General features: G+C 45.2%; 1 protein-coding gene across 2 annotated transcripts in view; it reads right to left on the bottom strand.

Annotated features, from left to right (window-relative positions):
* FBN1 (fibrillin 1) overlaps window positions 1-19,732 on the bottom strand; it is a 291,197-nt gene that overhangs the window by 220,056 nt on the left and 51,409 nt on the right. For both annotated transcript variants that reach the window (XM_068275426.1, XM_068275425.1), the window contains one exon: window positions 13,809-13,891. In XM_068275426.1, coding sequence (XP_068131527.1) covers window positions 13,809-13,891 — 83 coding nt within the window. The remainder of the gene's footprint in view (window positions 1-13,808; window positions 13,892-19,732) is intronic.

Raw genomic sequence — 19,732 nt, 5'->3', positions numbered from 1 at the left:
CCTGACTGGTGACGTGTGCGCTATACAGCCTGGCAATCTTCCTGTGTGAGCGTCATCAGTGGAGCGCACACGTCACCAGTCAGGTAACCCCGGAAGCTGCACTGCTACCCGCGTTAGCGGCTGCTCGCAAGAAACTATTACAACAAGTTATTTTTTTTAAACGGAGAGCGTGATCGATCTTTCTTTTCACCAGATGACTGCAGCATTAGGTAATTACAGCTCTGCCTGACACCCCCCCACACTGACACTACTGGGGTAATCTCATACGGCGAGTATACCCCAACCTCTACATTTTATCTGGAAAAGTTGGTGGGAGCGGGGGGTCGTCTTATACACCCAGTCGCCTTATACGCCACTACATACGGTACTTAAATAAATCAAAATAAATAAATAAAATACCAGTTTTAAAGTAATTTATTTCAGTAGTTCATTTTATTTCAGTAGTTCATTTTCACTTATAAAACTGCAAACAAGAATTATTGCTACTATTAAACTGTTGATCACAAAAATTCCTTGGCATTTGCAATAATGTAATCATTTCTTATAACACACATGCATATAAATAAACTTCAGATGCATTGTATATGGTTATTACGCGACTTATCCTGTTTATAACACATGTACAGTATTACATAGCAGGTACCGTGTATATGTTTAAAAAATGGGGAAAACATATATCTGTGAAGATGCTCAGCTGTACTCACTAATCAATAAAAATCAGGGGGATAGCATTGAAAGAAAAATGGACCTCTTGTTTATATCAGAAATCTATTTTTAATAATTGTCACCCAAGCGATGAAGCAGCAAAGGGTTACTCCAATACATAATGGAAAGATAAACCATATTTGCAATGGCATCAGTCCATTTCCAGCTCCAATGAGCCCTTTATTAGGCCTAAATTGAATACGGAAGTAACTCAAAATAGTCCTGCATGTGACTAATCAAACCGTACAGGCTGAAGCTAAAAAAAAACAAAAACATTTGAGCTACATGGGGATCACATATCCTGAGGTCTGGGATGGACTGGTGCCATGACAAATATGGTTTATCTCTCTGATGTATAACGTATTGGAGTGATACTTTTCTGCTTCGTCCTGCAGGTGGTGAGATGCAAGGACAGTTTATGAAATGGATTTTTGATATAACCAATGATTGGTACTATGTTGATTCTTAAACCAAGTTGCAGTGTTCTCCCCAGAAATTTCTTCCAGCCGGGTGGCATGAAATAGTAGCCGGGTGGCATGAAAAAGTAGCCGGGTGGGGCGAGATGAGAATGCAGCGCCAGTGCTTCTGTGAGCAACTCTGCTTACAGCATAGGAAGAAGAGTGCCGATGACAGCCCGGTGGTCACCAAAACTAGCCGGGTGGAGCACCCGGCTAAAAGAGCCTGGGGAGGACACTGAAGTTGTGTTTCCTTCTGTGGGGTTGTGGGGAGAGGCAGGAGGGAACCCTAATCACTATCAACTAACGTCCCCTTTTGAGACAGGAAAAGACAGGCTTGCCTCAGTGTTCACTCCTATGACCCTCCCATTCCCTCCTTTCCATGCATTCACTACCCTTAAAGGAAGCCTAAGATTAGTTCTATTAGTATATTTATATTTACCTGGGGCTTCCTCCAACCCCATGAGATGTGTGGGGTCCCTCACTGTCCTCTCCACCCGCTCTGCTCACTTGTAATCCCCCCGGGTAAGTAAAATTACACCAATAAAACCCATCTCAGGTATTCTTTAAGTGAGGGTGATAGGAGCATCTCGTCACAAACCTGCTCACCCTGGCTACAAATTTTACTTTAGCACATTTCTTAAGGAGCAATAAAGGTGTCCAGGAGGAACAAGCAAAGGAACATATAATGCACAGAGGTATGTGGATCCAGCATGAACAAACCTCTGTGAGTTGCTCAGGTAGCTTTGCCTTGGGTCAGGTACACTTTAAGATACACTTTAAAGGGCACTGTCATCAAATAAGCATATGGTGGCTAACATATTTCTTAAAAATGCAACTTGTCTGGCTGCAATGCTGATGCTGTGCTTGTGAGTCAGTGACTACAGTCCAGTTATACTGACTACACTCTATAGGTGCCTCTTTGTACACTTTTTTCAGGTCTGCGACACATAATATAAAGTAATAAATCAGGAGAAATAACGGTACTTATTGCAGACAGGCATCAGGAATATTTGGACGGTCAACAATAAAAACGTCCAATTAGTCCATTTCTTATCTAGGGCATGAGCTATGGTTATTACTTATAAACTATAGACAGATGTGAGAAATGATGTCCTTTAAAATACACTACATTGATACATAATAATACAAAGAAAAAATGTTTCAGGTCAGTTTGAGAAGTGATACGTGTACTAATCACCATAGTAACAAAATGGAGAAAATTCCTTAACGTGTAAAAGAGACTTTATTTTGACGTTCATAATGTGCAGGTTTGCTAGCTTGACATTTGGAGATTATCTTTCGCTGGGTGTAGCCCACTCGTAACACAAATATGCTGAGGCAGGCCGGCTGCTTCCCATTTACAGCTGCACAGTTTATGGAGAGCGCTAACATCTGTGGAGGATATACAGTGAAAAATGATGACACTGTGTAATATTGTAAATGATGAATAATGATTTGCTGTCAGTAGTGGTGATTTCCCTGCGTACATTCTAACACTTTAATGTTACACCTTTGAAGCTTTGCCAACATTTGTACAGGTGCTAAAGCTTTAGAGGTGACTTTGTGTCAGCAGGTGTAGAAGTTGTAGTTAGCAGGATCTTTAACTCAGGCATGGGCAGCCTGCAGTCTTTCAATGCCCAGGAAACTACTACAGTCTGTATAAAAGCTACTGTATATGTTCTACACTAACCTGTATGGAAGCTACAGCTGCTACACTAACCTGTATGGAAGCTACAACTGCTGCACTAACCTGTATGGAAGCTACAGCTGCTACACTAACCTGTATGGAAGCTACAACTAATGCACTAACCTGTATGGAAGCTACAACTGCTGCACTAACCTGTATGGAAGGTACAACTGCTGCACAAAGCTGTACGGAAGCTACAGCTGCTGCACTAACACGTATGGAAGATACAGCTGCTACACTAACCTGTATGGAAGCTAAAACTTCTACGCTAGCCCGTATGTAAGCTACAACTACTACAATAACTTGTATGGAAGCTACAGTACAACTACTGACAACTACTGCACTAACCTGTAGAGAAGTTACAACTACTGCACTAACCTGTATGGAAGCTACAACGACTGCACTAACCTGTATGGAAGCTACAACTGCTACTTTAATCTGTATGGAAGCTACAAGTGTTATGCTAGCCCGTATGTAAGCCACGATTGCTACACTAACCTGTATGGAAGCTACAACTAATGCACTAACCTGCTTGGAAGCTACAACTGCTGCACTAACCTGTATGGAAGCTACAACGACTGCACTAACCTGTATGGAAGCTACAACGACTGCACTAACCTGTATGAAAGCTACAACTGCTACTTTAATCTGTATGGAAGCTACAAGTGTTATGCTAGCCCGTATGTAAGCTATGATTGCTACACTAACCTGTATGGAAGCTACAACTAATGCACTAACCTGCTTGGAAGCTACAACTGCTGCACTAACCTGTATGGAAACTACAACTGTTGCACTAACCTGTATGGAAGGTACAACTGCTGCACTAAGCTGTATGGAAGTTACAACTGCTACGCTAACCAGAGGCGGGACAAGGTCCTCCAGCACCCAAGGCTGAGACACCAAAGTGCGCTCCTCCATCTCTCCTACCCCAGCCGGCACACCTTAATATCTAGTTATCTGGCTTGCAGTCACTGCCATGTATCCCCTTTTCTTATTTCTTTCTGCTTCAAACACAATAAGGAATGACAGCTGAATGAATTCTGCGTCCCCTCCTACACTGCGCCCTGAGGCTGGAGCCTCTCCAGCCTATGCCTCGGCCCGGCCCTGACGCTAACACCTATGTAAGCTACAAATGGTACACTAACCTGTATGGAAGCTACAACTACTACACTAACCTGTACAGAAGCTAAGCTACAACTATTGCACTAACCTGCATGGAAGCTACAACTGCTGCACTAACCTGTATGGAAGCTACAACTTCTACGCTAACCGGTGTGTAAGTTACAATGTCTACACTAACCCGTATGTAAGCTACAACTGCTGCACTAACCTGTATGAAAGCTACAACTGCTACTTTAATCTGTATGGAAGCTACAAGTGTTATGCTAGCCCATATGTAAGCCACGATTGCCACACTAACCTGTATGGAAACTACAACTAATGCACTAACCTGCATGGAAGCTACAACTGCTGCACTAACCTGTATGGAAGCTACAGCTGCTACACTAACCTGTATGGAAGCTACTACTGCTGCACTAACCTGTATGGAAGGTACAACTGCTGCACTAACCTGTATGGAAGCTACAGCTGCTACACTAACCTGTATGGAAGCTACTACTGCTGCACTAACCTGTATGGAAGGTACAACTGCTGCACTAAGCTGTATAGGAAGTTACAACTACTACGCTAACACCTATGTAAGCTAGAAATGCTACACTAACCTGTATGGAAGCTACAACTACTACACTAACCTGTACAGAAGCTAAGCTACAACTACTGCACTAACCTGTATGGCAGCTACAACTGCTGCACTAACCTGTATGGAAGCTACAACTTCTACGCTAACCGGTGTGTAAGTTACAATGTCTACACTAACCCGTATGTAAGCTACAACTGCTAATCTAACTTGTATGGAAGCTACAACTGCTAATCTACAAATGCTATGCTAAGCAGTATGTAAGCCACGACTGCTACTAATCCTGTATGGAAGCCTCAACTCATACACTAGCATGTTTAGAAGCTACAATAACTTGTATGGAAGCAACAATTGCTACACTAACCTGTATGAAAGCTACAACTGCTAAACTAGCCTGTTTGGAAGCTACAATAGCTACACTTTCCTTGGATAACTCATGGAGAAGCATGTGATCAGTTTGGTCAAATGATAGATATGTAAGTCTCTGATTTGTTAGTCATGGTCATGTGCTAAAGCAGTGTTTCTCAACATTGTATTGGTATGTACCCCTTTTAAAACCCTGTACTCACTAAGTACCCCCTAGCATAGTAAACATTATCACAAGTACCCCTTGACCAATTTATATTTAAAAGTAGTACATTATAATTGATTCTAAACAACTTTCAAGCATTTACTATTGCTTTTAATTAGCTAAAAGACGAATTTGTTTTTTAAATAAGATTTATCGTTTTCTAAAACTCTGAATTTGTTATTCTTGGTCAAGTATATCAAGCCTGAGTACCCTCTGGAACCATCAGAAGTACCCCCTGGGGTATGTGTACCACACGTTGAGAACCTAGTTGCTAAAGCAGGAGCTCTGCAAATCTGTCAGCTTATCAAACAAACCCCATGCTTCTCCATGGGTTCTCCTAGACATGACCATAACTATTGCCTGTATGGAATTTACAGCTGACATACTATCCAGTATAGAAACTACAACTGCTACACTGGCCCGAATGGAAAATAAAACTGCTACAATAACCTATATGGAAGTTACAACTGCCCCACTAGCCTGTATGGCAGCTACAACTACTACACTAAGCTGTATGAAAGCTACAAGTGCTACACTAGCCTGTATGGCAAGGAAATATATAACTGATACACTAACCTGTAAGGCAACTACAACTGTTACATCTGCTACATTGACCTATATGTCAGTTACAACTACTACACTAACCTGTATGGCAGTTACAACTGCTACACTAACCTGTAAGGGCCCGTTTCCACTACTAAGTGATGCGAATGCGGCTACCTAGCCGCATCGCATCACTTCCGCCGCTGGCCGCATCACTTCCGCATCTCCCGAAGTGTATTGGAGGAAATGGGACGTGGCTGCGGGCAGATGCAGCCGTGCGAGAATCTGCAGCATGCTGCAGATTCTCGGATCGCTCCGCACAACATGGAAACTCTCCCATTGCTGTGCATGTGTTTCAGGACTCCCGCGGTGCGATGCGGCTATGTAGCCGCATCGCACCGCCCCTAGTGGAAACGGGCCCTAAGGCAGCTACAACTGCTACAGTAACCTAAGGGCCTGTTTCCACTACATGCGGATTGGATGCAGAAAAACTGACTCCAATGAATGCCTATGGGCCTGTTTCCACTAAACGTGATCTTTCTGAAGCAGATTTTCCCATAGGCATTCATTGGAGTCAGTTTTTCTACATCCATTCTGCATCCAATCTGCGTGTAGTGGAAAAAGGCCCTTACAGCAGCTATAACTGCTACACTACCCTGCATGGCAGCTACAACTGCTACAGTAACCTTTACGGCAGCTATAACTGGTACACTAACCTGTATGGCAACTACAACTGCTACAGTAGCTTGTATGAAAGCTACAACTGCTACACTAACCTGTGTGAAAGTTACAACTGCAACACAAGCCTGTATGGCATCTATAACTGAACTATATTAGCATTCGCTATCCGGATTTTCCGGATCTGATCCGGACCACATACTGTACAAACGGAACGTACGTTCCGCATTGCAATGTAAAGGCTATGCGGACGTTCACACGTGTCCGTTCCGTACAGTACGGAGCCGGATCGGATCCGGACTCCAGACTCTTTTCCAACATGCGCTATTTTTTGGGTCCGGCTCTCCGGCCCACGCACCCGGACCGGAGCCGGACCTGAGCCTGACAGCATCATCAGGAACACAGAAACCAATGGGGAACGGAAGGCACAGAACACACTGCCTACAAAAACCTGACGTTCTACCCCACTTCCTATGCGTATCCAAGCAGCCATTTCGGATGGGGACACATGGGCCAAGCATGTCTGGAGTGGAGCAGCAGTGACAGACGTGCTGGAGCTGTTTGGCAGAATGTCGGAGGTGGAGGTGAGGCCTACAGCGGAGGAACCTGATTCTACAGGTGCACCAGGTGCACCTTCTGCTGACTCCAACATTTTTTTTTTTTATTTCGCTATTTTTTGCCCACGGATCTGGATGGCAGCCTGATGCATGCCTGATACAAACGGACCGGATCCGGATTGGAACCGTACGGTTCTGATCAGGATCAGGTCAGGATCCGATCAGGATCTGGTCCGTTTACTTGCCAAAACGCAAGTGTGAACGGGGCCTAATGATAGCCTTTATGGTGCACTGAGATGTAACGCCTTAACCTTAGCTGCAGGATGCAAGCAGGAAGCTTGTAGCCCTGTAGTAACCATCAATATAGACGTTAGTGCCATTATAATGCAATACATAATTAAATATTTTTTCTATGGCATGGTATCAAGCAATTTTCACTCTGCATAAAAATATATATTAAAAAAGTGTAGCTTATGTGATTGAGTCACAATCAGGTAAGGCATCTTCACCCTAGCTTTCAGATAGAAATATGCACCTTCTCTGACTGTGATAATGACCAATTTTCTTGGATACATTGTAGTACATTGCTGATTTCCTGAGTGACCACTGTATCGGAAAATAATCAAACAGCTACCAAATGCCAGTGTTTCAAATTCATGTTGCCAAGTACTGTTCTACTGAAATCGAGGCCCACAGAATATCAAATCACAGCTAAACCAAGAATTGCCAAAGTCAAATTCTAATCACAATCAGGCTGATAATTGAACGTAGGCAGTGCATAGAAGCAAAGTGGTGAAGAAAATATTTTTTTATTGTGCTTTCCAGGGCACTAAGGCTAACTTCCTGCCATCTGTAGACTTTAAGGTTGACTGGCCAGTCAGGAGTTCCCATGCGACTCCCAATGTTAAAGGAATAATAGAGGCAAAATGTATTACAGAAGAAAACGTGATTGAAGTTGGTGAAAAAGGGGTGGTGACAGAGGCAGTGACCAAGATGGTACATGGAAATGCTTTACACATTTTACCACTTGTCTTCTATATTCAGTTTTATGCACAAGAGATGGACAGGAGCTTGTGTCACTCACCATGCTGACACAGAATTATAGATCACAAGATGTCTAAACCTGTCTGGTTAAACCACAGTATGGTCTTGACCACTGTTCTGCAGCTCAGTTTCAGGATGTTGCCAATCTTAAATTCTAGGCCATCTTTATGTAGAGCAACCATTCTTTTTTTTTTTTTTCTTTTTTTTTTTTTTACTACTTCTGGGTTTTGGACGTGACTCATAGTCCTATTTTGTCTACCTAAGGATTCTAGGACTTGAAAGTCAAATCCTGCACTTAACCCTGCCACAGCGGGCTGGAGCATGCACACTCCCCTACATTCGCATGCGTGTCCCATCGTTCTTGCGCATGTATGCATGTACACCAGTTTAAAAGTGAATGACTGCTCTATACCAGCAATCATTCATTGAAAGTTTACATTAAAGTTCAAAAACAGGACAGTTTCCCATTAAATGATAAATTGTTTTTCTTTCCCCCTGTGGTTAACTTTGAACCTCTATGTAACTAAATACCCACCTGCGTCACCTACACCTGGTCTTACTATTCATGGACACCTGTAATGGCTGCCGCCCGTAGCGATCGCTAAGGTCACGGTTCGAAGACCCAATGCTGTATAGATGCATCACTATGCTGTTGCCTAGCAATGTCTGTACAGCATTGGGGTCCGCAAACTATGCACCATAGCAATTGCATTCAGTCACTACAGATGCACAGACTGGTAATAATGGTACATTAATGGCATGAATAATATAATTTTAATTGGGATGAGCCAAATAATGTATTTTGAGGTGTTTTACTGCTGTGGCACTTGTCATGTGAACATTAGAAAGGGTGTGAAATTAAACAATTCTTGTAAGAAAAATATTAACCACTTAAGGACCGGGCTGTTGTTTGCTGATCTGTGCTGCGTGTGCTCTCCAGTCCACAGCACAGATCAGCAGTGAGGCAGGGCGACCAGACTTCCCCCCTTTCCCCACTAGGGGGATGACCTGCTGGGGGGGTCTGATCGCCACCGCTCCGTGTGGCCGAGCGGCGGCGGGGGGGGGGGAATGGCTCCTCAAAGCCCCCCCTCCGCAGCGCTATTCCTTCCTCCCTCTCCTTCTCTCCCTCTCCTTCGCTCCATGGGCGGCAAAGGACGGCGATCCGTCCTGCGCCACCTCTGATAGGCTGATAGGCTGATAGGCCAATCAGAGACCGGGGATCGCCGATCTCCTTTACGGCACTGCTGCGCAGCAGCGCCATATGATGTAAACAGCGGGGATTTCTTCCCCGCATGTTTACAATTAGCCTGCGAGCCGCGATCGGAGGTATGCAGGCTGTTCACGGAAACACCCTCCGTGAACTGACATGGAACGGGAGCGGTCATTTCCATGTAAAACCACAAACGAACAGCCACCGCCTATCGGCGTTAGGCGGTCGTTATGTGGTTAAAGAAAGCCTAGATTGTCCTGAAAAAAAACGATACATGTATTACTTTGGTGGGCATAAGTAATAAAAAGTTATTGCTGTATCAATAGTGGCACAGCCAAAATGCCAAAATTATCTGTAATCTTAAAGGGAAGGTTCAGGGACGATTAAAAAAAAAAAAAATCCACATCCACTTACCTGGGGCTTCCTCCAGCCCGTGGCAGGCAGGAGGTGCCCTCGGCGCCGCTCTGCAGACTTCCGGTGGTCTCCGGTGGCGCGCCCGACCTGGCCAGGCCGGCGGCCAGGTCGGGCTTCTTCTGCGTTCCAAAATGCGCCTCACTGCGGCGCGCTGTCGTCATTGGGCGTTCACCGGGCTGTACTGCGCAGGCTCAGTAGTTCTGAGCCTGCGCAGTACAGCCCGGAGGACGTCCAGTGACGTCAGCACGCCGCTGTGAGGCGCATTTTGGAGCGCAGAAGAAGCCCGACCTGGCCGCTGGCCTGGCCAGGTCGGGCGCGCCACCGGAGACCACCGGGAGCCTGAGGAGCGGCGCCGAGGGCACCTCCTGCATGCCACAGGCTGGAGGAAGCCCCAGGTAAGTGGATGCGGATTTTTTTTTTTTTTTAATCGCCCCTGAACCTTCCCTTTAAAGTGGATCTTGCACAGGGCAGAAGGAAAAACAAATGCACCCTGTATGTATTTAGAGAGTTTACCCTGTTTAATTTCCCCTCATTTGTGTATAATCACAAGCTGTAATCTGATCTCTCCCCTGTGTCACATGACTGCTAATGGCAGAGATGACAGATAAGCCCATTTGAAAGCACTGGATGTTAACAATATGTCTGCTTCCATGAATCAGAAAGTAGAAACAGTGCAGATTTATTGTATCAACTGTAACAAAGATATGTTTTTTGTTTAAAGGTTATTATACTGTTGTGTATCTTTTAGTGTAGAAAGGACTTCTGAGTTCAGGTCCGCTTTGAGGGGTAAAAACCCAGGGATGTGAAGTGGTTAAGAACCTCAGAGAGTTCTCTGCCATGAGGCGCCACGTTGAACTTTCAGTGACCGGTATGAGTGTGATAGCGATAACACCAAATTTAATATACCTGCTCTCCATTCACACTTGAGTACTTGTAACAATATTGAGTAACATGACCCCGGGGAGGGAAAATGTCTAATTGGGCAGAATGTTGACAATCTTTAGTTAGGGGTGTACTTGCTTTTGTTGCCAGAGGTTTAGACATGAATGGCTACATGCTGAGTTATTTTGCTGGGACAGTAAATTGTATACAAGCTGTACACTGACTACTTTACATTGTATCAACGTGTCATATGTTCAGTGTTGTCCCATAAAAGGATATCATATAATATTTACAAAGATGTGAGAGGTGTACTCATTCACAACATACAGTCATTATTTCTACAACATGATCATTACAAATGGCCCACCATTCCCAATGCGTTAGTTACGGCCATCATGAAAGTGCCAGCCAAATATTTGCTTCCATTATGCACTAACAGCTGTGAGTGTGGTCAATGTCATTCCAGAGTGCTGCCTTTACCGCAGCCCAAATACTGGCAGCACTTCAGTCACTAATAGATATCGCTGATGTCAGCATTCACTGAAACTGCTCTGGCTGGTAATTTAGCATCTAAGAAACAATTGCTGTTTGCAATGTGGAAATGTCACTACAGAAATTTTGCCACCGTAGTCCAAAAACAATAATAAGACATCATTGGATAATAGGAACCACTAATAGCTGAAACATCACTGATGACATGGATGACAGCAGCAGAGTTCAGGCGCGGAGCTAGGGGGGGTCGGGGTAGGACAAGTGCCCCGGGGCGCCTGGTCCCCAAGGGCGCCCTCCGCCTGGCTGAGCTGCGGGGTTTTTTTTTTTTTTTTTTTTTTGGCGGGTGAGGGGAGCAGCGCAGACAAGAGGGAGAGCTGTGCGGACGGTGGGGAAGGGGGGCCATATCCCCCCTCCTTCCCTCACCTTAGGTGCTCTCTCCCTCCCTCGCTGTCCCCTCCAAGGTCCGGGTGGCTCTTGGCTGGCAGCGGCGGGCGGAACTCACCTCCGTCTCGCTCCAGCGCCGGGCGGAAGTTCGGGTGCGCAGCCGCTGCTCTGGTCTGGACCAGACCAGAGTAGTGGCAGATCCATCCGGCGCTGCGACGAGACGGAGGTAAGTTCCGCCCGCCGCTGCCAGCCACCCGGACATTGGAGGGGACAGCGAGGAAGGGAGAGCAGCTCTTCTCTGCGCTGCTTCCCTCCTGCTGGGGAGGGGGACACCTGACCTGGCTACCTACTCTGGGCACATATACCCCTGCCTACATATACTGGGCATATACCCCTGGCTACCTACTCTGGGCACATATACCTCTGGCTACCTACTCTGGGCACATATACCCCTGGGTACCTACTCTGGGCACATATACCCCTGGCTACCTACTCTGGGCACATATACCCCTGGCTACCTACTCTGGGCACATATACCCCTGGCTACCTACTCTGGGCACATATACCCCTGGCTACCTACTCTGGGCACATATACCCCTGGCTACCTACTCTGGGCACATATACCCCTGGCTACCTACTCTGGGCACATATACCCCTGCCTACATATATTGGGCACATATACCCCTGCCTACATATACTGGGCATATACCCCTGGCTACCTACTCTGGGCACATATACCCCTGCCTACATATATTGGGCACATATACCCCTGCCTACATATACTGGACATATATCCCTGGCTACCTACTCTGGGCACATATACCCCTGGCTACCTACTCTGGGCACATATACCCCTGGCTACCTACTCTGGGCACATATACCCCTGGCTACCTACTCTGGGCACATATACCCCTGGCTACCTACTCTGGGCACATATACCCCTGGCTACCTACTCTGGGCACATATACCCCTGGCTACCTACTCTGGGCACATATACCCCTGGCTACCTACTCTGGGCATATATACCCCTGGCTACCTACTCTGGGCACATATACCCCTGGCTACCTACTCTGGGCACATATACCCCTGGCTACCTACTCTGGGCATATATACCCCTGGCTACCTACTCTGGGCACATATACCCCTGGCTACCTACTCTGGGCACATATACCCCTGGCTACCTACTCTGGGCACATATACCCCTGGCTACCTACTCTGGGCATATATACCCCTGGCTACCTACTCTGGGCACATATACCCCTGCCTACATATACTGGGCATATACCCCTGGCTACCTACTCTGGGCACATATACCCCTGGCTACCTACTCTGGGCACATATACCCCTGGCTACCTACTCTGGGCACATATACCCCTGGCTACCTACTCTGGGCACATATACCCCTGGCTACCTACTCAGGGCACATATACCCCTGCCTACATATACTGGGCATATACCCCTGGCTACCTACTCTGGGCACATATACCCCTGGCTACCTACTCAGGGCACATATACCCCTGGCTACCTACTCTGGGCACATATTCCCCTGGCTACCTACTCTGGGCACATACCCCTGGCTACCTACTCTGGGCACATATCCCCCTGCCTACATATACTGGGCATATATACCCCTGGCTACATATACTGGGCACATATACCTCTGGCTACATATACTGGGGACACATACCCCTGCCTACATATACTGGGCACATATACCCCTGGCTACCTGTTCTGTGGACATCTCTACCCCTGGCTACCTGTTCTGGGGACATCTATACTGCTGGCCACCTATTCTGGGGACACCTATAGACCTGGGGCTACCTATTTTTGGGGAAGCACTGCTGTCAGATTGAGTGTATTTTGGGAAACTGCTGCCAGGTGAGAGGTGTCTACCATATTAAGGGGGCATTCGGCCTATTTATGTGAAATGCTGTCTATTTATGTGCCTCATGACTGCTGAATTTGTCTTGTTGGGGGCCTCATGGTTACTGAATTTGTCTTGTTGGGGGCCTCATGATTTGTTGGGGGCCTCAAGATCGCTGAATTTGTCTTGTTAGGGGCCTCATGATTGCTGAATTTGTCTTGTTAGGGGCCTCATGATTGCTGAATTTGTCTTGTTGGGGGCCTCAGGATTGCTAAATTTGTCTTGTTGGGGGCCTCATGATTGCTGAGTTGGTCATGTTGGGGGCCTCATGTTTACTCATGATTTCGGAATTTGTCTTGATGGGGGGGGGGCTCATGATTGCTGAATTTGTCTTGGAACATGCTGGAAGGTACATACTGAGGGAGGGTGGGTGAGCGTGAGCCTGCTAACCTCCATGTACATTTGAAGGGGCGTGACCAAATGTGGAGCACCCATAACCACGCCCACATTTGGTCACGACCCTTCACCTTAGGGGGCGCATTAATAGTCTTTGTCCCCGGGCGCTGAAAACCCTAGCTACGCCTCTGGCAGAGTTATAAGATAAAGTGGAGGCAGATACTTACGGACGATGCATTGGTTTCCTCCAGGTAAGGTTTTCCATCCAGGACAGCAGTAGGCATTGTAACGGGAACCGCACACATTTGGACTGGAAGACAAAAGAATCGTATTAGAACAAGCTGTTTAACAGTATTGAAGAGTCGAGTATAGAAACAGATGTTCTCTATTTATCATTGGAAACAGACTAAGCATTTTATTTGAATCTCAGTACTCAAGCAAGAAAGATGAGTCAGGTAGCTGAAAAGAAATAGTATCATTTTTCTGTGATTTATGTAACAATCACAGATGATTTGGTGAAAGACAAGAGGGATGGATGCTGGGCCTTGGTTTAGAAAATAAAAAACTCTGATGAGGTATTAACGGTCAGCATGGCCCAAATTCTCTCAAGCTCAGCAGTATTTTAATGAGTCCAGAACGTTCTCACACAGTTATAGCTTAATGAGTTGGACTCAACCCAGGCACAACAAAGTCCACTAAAACTTACAGACACTTGGTCAATTTTGGTGGACCTTTAACTCATTATTTGCTCTGCAACCCGTTGTATGTGTGCAAAATGTAACAATCATTGTCTCCACAGTTCTTACTTCTGAAAAATTAAAGAGGAACTGCAGTGAAAATAACATAATGAATAAAAGTGCTTTTTTTTTTTTTTACAATATTTAAATTATTTAGTCAGTGTTTGCCCCTTTGTAAAATCTTTCCTTTCCCTGATTTACATGCTGAAATGTATCACAGGTGGTGACATCTTAAGTGCTGTGTCAGGTGCAGCTCTGTGCAAGATTTGTTTCTGACAATTCTGAATCTGAAGCCAGTTAAAATAATGCCTGGTCTCCCAGAATGCTCTGGGAAGCGGATTCTGCATCCCTGAGCAGCCTAAGCTAAGCATCACTGGGAGGGCGGAGCTACATACCAATATACAGCAATGAATATAATAGGGAAGTGTTTCTGATGCTGAAGCCAGGAAAATTACTATAAAATTGAGTATCCTGAATAATTTACTGCATTCTACTATATATCACTACAGTGCCTCTTTAAATACTTAATAACTTTTTCTTTTAAGAGAATGTATAAGGGTATATATTTATTTTCTAATTTATTATTGTGTTAATAGAAATAGAGTGCTGCCCATAATTATTCATACCCCTGGCAAATTTTGACTTAAAGTTACTTTTATTCAACAAGCAAGTACGGTAATTGTTTGACGGGAATTGGCATAGGAGTCTCCTAAAAGATAATAAAACAATGTACAAGCGCCATTTTTGTGGAAAAAAACACCTGTCCTGCCAGGAGGATAGTGAGAGAGGTGAAAAAGAATCCAAGGATCACCACCAAGGCCAACCTGGTGATGGCAAACAATTCAACAGACACTGCACACTGCTGGATTCCACGGATGCAGACCAAGTAGGACACCATTTCTCCAGGTAAGGCACACAAAAGCTTGCTTGGCCTTTGCAAATGCTCATCTGGACAAAGAAGACCACTTCTGGTCTTCTGTGTTATGGTCAGATGAAACAAAAATTGAATTGTTTGGTCACAATGATGTTTGCTTCATTTGGCGTTAAAAAAGGAGAAGCCTTCAACCCAAAGAACACCATCCGTACTGTCAAACATGGTGATTGAACCTAATGCTTTGGGGTTGTTTTTCAGCCAATGGACCAGGGAACCTAATCACAGTAAACGGCATCATGAAAAAAGAGCAATACATAGGATTCTCAATGACAACATCAGGCAGTCTGCAGAGAAACTTGGCCTTGGGCACCAGTGGACATTTCAGCATGACAATGACCCAAAACACACAGCAAAAGTGGTGAAGAAATAGTAGACAAGAACAATAACGTTTTGGAGTGGCCCAGCCAGAATCCTGACTTGAATCCAATTGAGAATCTGTGGAGTGAGCTAAAGATCAGAGTGATGATGGCAAGAAGACCCTCCAATCAGAAAGATTTGGAGCTCGTTGCTAAAGATGAATGGCCAAAAATACATGTGGAGACATGCAAAAAGCTAGTCTGCAATTATAGGAAGTGTTTGATTGCTGTAATAGCTAATAAAGGCTTTTCTATTGATTATTGAGAAGGGTATGAATAATTTTGGACTGGCCAATTTTTGCTCAAATGTAAATAAAAGCTAAGAATTGTTTTTTCCCCACAATAATGCCTCTTGTACATCGTCTTATTATCTTTTGGGAGACACCTATGTCATTTCCTGTCAAAAAATTGCTTGCTGGTTGAATAAAAGTAATTTTAAGTCAAAATTTGCCAGGGGTATGAACAATAATGAGCAGCACTGTATATTCACTCTGTGTAACAACCAGCCAGCAATCAAAGTACGTTTTATCTATTAAAGCGGATCTGAACTCAGAACTTTCTCTCTGCTCTAAAAGTTATGCAACAGCATCATAACCTATAAAGAAAAACATTTTTATTTTGTTACAGCTGATACAAATCCTGCAATAAATCTGCACTGGTTCTACTTCCTCTTTTCATGGAAGCAGACATATTGTTAACATCCTGTGTTTATAAATTAGCTGCTCTGCCATGGCAGAGGAGATTCCTGAGCTGACACTGCTGAAAGATCAAATTACAGTAGTGATTAGACACAGATGAGGGGGCATTAGACAGGCTAAACTCTCTAAATACATACAGGGTGCATTTCTCTGTTTTCCTTCTGTACTGTGCATGAGTTCAGGTCCACTGTATGTAAGCTGCAGGGAAACCCGAGTAAGCAAATTTGTGTGATTTCTCCAGTCTTTCTTTTAAAACATTTTTATTAAAATTATTAACAGGAGAGAAACTTACTACACATTGTACAAATATACAAACATTTGGGTTCTAGGTATGCACAACGCCACACACAGTGAGGCAGTCTTAAAGAGGAACTCCAGTGAAAATAATGTAATAAAAAAGTGCTCAATTTTTACATTAATTATATATAAATGATTTAGTCAGTGTTTGCTCATTGTAAAATCTTTCCTCTCCCTGATTTACATTCAGACATTACATTTTTACTACTGGTAGGTGATGTCACTGGAAGGAGATTCTGCTTGCTTTTTTGGCAGTTGAAAACAGCTGTTATTTCCCACAATGCAACAAGGCTCCTAGTGTGATGTTAGGACCTCAGAGCTGTGAGGCGCTGACATCACACAGTGGGAGGGGTTTCACCATAACATCAGCCATACAAAGCCCCCTGATGATCCGTTTGAGAAAAGGAAAAGATTTCTCATGTAAAAGGGGGTATCAGCTACTGATTGGTATGAAGTTCAATTCTTGGTCACGGTTTCTCTTTAACAAGCAATATAAATGGACATCAGAAGCACTAGGACATCTTGGTAGGAAACCATGGTCAGATTATATGTGGATCAGACATAGATTTCTTCAGTCTTTATATTCTGCTGGAAAATAATGATGGCCTCCTGCTGGAATGTGATACTATGATATCATACAGGGAGTACCAGAATGCAAAATCTGACACCCACCAGGCAATATGAAAATGGACTGTTCCCTTCCCTCCCAGTGGCCTGAGGGAAGTGGCCAGATTCCAAAGGGCTGTTAACATTATATCCAATGAAGTCGAATGAACATATTTTCATAGATGTCATTAATTAGGACAGCTCTTTCTTTACAGAAGAAAGAACATTCTGCAAGGAGAACTGAAGGTGTCCTCACAGAGCAACTGTACCAAAAATATGGCCTTAAATGACACATATGTTCACAAAGGCGGTTCACATTTGGGCGCTCATTGTTTTCATAAACCCTATAAAGCAAAGTCGTCGTTTTTATTGGATAACCTTTGCACACATCATTTTATGAGATAAATATCTATATAGTTTCATTAAAATGTAATCATTTAACATTATTATTATTATTATTATTTATTGTATTTATAAAGCGCCAACATATTACGCAGCGCTGGACAATAAATATATACAATGATACAAGGATGACATACATAGGGTTATACACATAGAACAAAGTTATACATACAAATTGTACAAAATACATGATCATGCAATATGGGCTGGTTAGGTAGGCCCAGTAATACAAGTACAGGCTGTCATAGGACAGGAGCACATGATCCTGTAGATTACACTAGGGAGTGGAGGACTCTGCCAGAGGCTTACAATCTAAAGGGAGGGGTGGAAACACTAGGGGGGGCTGTTAAATATTCCTTAGAGAGTTACTGTGTGGTAGGAGGTGGGTAGGCCATCATAAAGAGGTGGGTTTTGAGGGCTTGCTTGAATGTGTTGAAAGAGGGAGCAAGTCTGATGGGTGGTGGAAGGGCATTCCAGAGGGTGGGGGCAGCTCTTGAGAAATCCTGGAGGCGGGCATGGGAGTGTGAAATGCGCGGGGTGGTGAGGCGAAGGTCGTTGGAGGAACGGAGGGGGCGACCTGGTGTATACTTGTGAACAAGCTGCGAGATGTAGGTAGGGCATGTTTTGTGCACAGATTTATACGCCAGGCATAGAATCTTGAAACTTATCCTGAGACGGATAGGGAGCCAGTGCAGGGATTCACAAAGGGGAGATGTGGATGCAGAGCGGTGCGAAGAATGGATGAGTCTTGCAGCCGCGTTCATCACTGATTGAAGGGGGGCAGTGCGTTTCAGGGGGAGGCCAGAAAGGAGTGAGTTACAGTAATCAAGGCGGGAGATGATGAGGGCATGGATGAGCAGTTTGGTCGTGTCCGGGGTTAAGAATGGGCGGATCTTGGAGATATTACGGAGGTGGAAATTGCAGGCTCTTGTGATGTTTTGGATGTGTGGGATGAAGGAGAGGTCAGAGTCCAAGGTGACACCCAGGCAGTGGGCCTGGGAGGTAGGGAGAATGGTTGTGTTGTCGATTGTGAGGTGGAAACCGGGGATAGGTGCAGCAGCATGGGGTGGAAGGATCAGGAGCTCAGTTTTGTCTAGGTTAAGCTTTAGGAACCTAGCTGACATCCAGGAGGAAATTGCTGAGAGACACGAGGAGACCTTGTTTATGGTGGTGGCTGAGAGATCGGGGGTATGGAGGTAAATCTGAGTGTCATCTGCATAAAGGTGGTAATTGAAGCCCAGGGAGGAGATAAGCTTGCCAATTGAGGAAGTGTATATGGAGAAAAGAAGGGGGCCTAGAACAGAGCCCTGGGGGACCCCAACTGAAAGGGGGGCAGGAGTTGAGGAGGAGCCATTGAAGGAAGTGGTGAAGGAGCGATTGGATAGGTAGGAGGAGATCCAGGCCAAGGCAAGCCCATGGATGCCCATGGACTGTAGTGATTGGAGGAGGAGGGAGTGGTCAACAGTGTCAAATGCTGCAGAGAGGTCAAGGAGGAGCAGGATGGAATAACTGCCTTTGGCCTTGGCAAGGGTAAGGTCGTTGACCACCTTGGCGAGGGCTGTTTCAGTTGAGTGCGCAGGTCGGAATCCAGACTGTAGGGGGTCAAGTAGGGCATTGGTGTTGATGTATTGGGTAATGCGCTGGTGGACTAGGCGTTCGAGGAGTTTAGAAGCATAGGGAAGGAGGGAGATTGGGCGGTAGTTTGAGGGTAGGGATGGGTCGAGTGAGGGTTTTTTCAGCAGGGGAAGCACAGTGGCCTGTTTGAATGCTTTGGGGAAGATGCCTGTGGAAAGGGAGAGATTGAACAAGGAGGTGAGGACTGGGGCCAGGTCAGAGAAGTGGGGACGAAGAGTATTCGCGGGTACCGGATCACAGGGAGAGGATGTGGGGGGGGAAGCCACTAGCAGCAGGCTGACTTCATCAATGGTGGCAGGAGCAAAAGAGGCGAGGGGTTGATGAGACAAGGGAGCCGCTGGGAGGGAAGGCAAGGGGACAACCTGAGACGCATTGGTAAGGGAGGGATGGAGGAGGGAAATTTCATTGCGTATTGTTGCAATTTTAGTGGTGAAGTGGTTGGCAAGGTAATTGGCTGAGAGGGAGGAGCTGGGAGGGGGAGGAGTG

This window comes from Hyperolius riggenbachi, chromosome 3, assembly GCF_040937935.1.
Source record: "Hyperolius riggenbachi isolate aHypRig1 chromosome 3, aHypRig1.pri, whole genome shotgun sequence".
NCBI lineage: Eukaryota > Metazoa > Chordata > Amphibia > Anura > Hyperoliidae > Hyperolius > Hyperolius riggenbachi.
The sequence above is the reverse complement of the archived record's forward strand: the minus strand, read 5'-3'. Positions and strand labels throughout refer to the sequence as shown.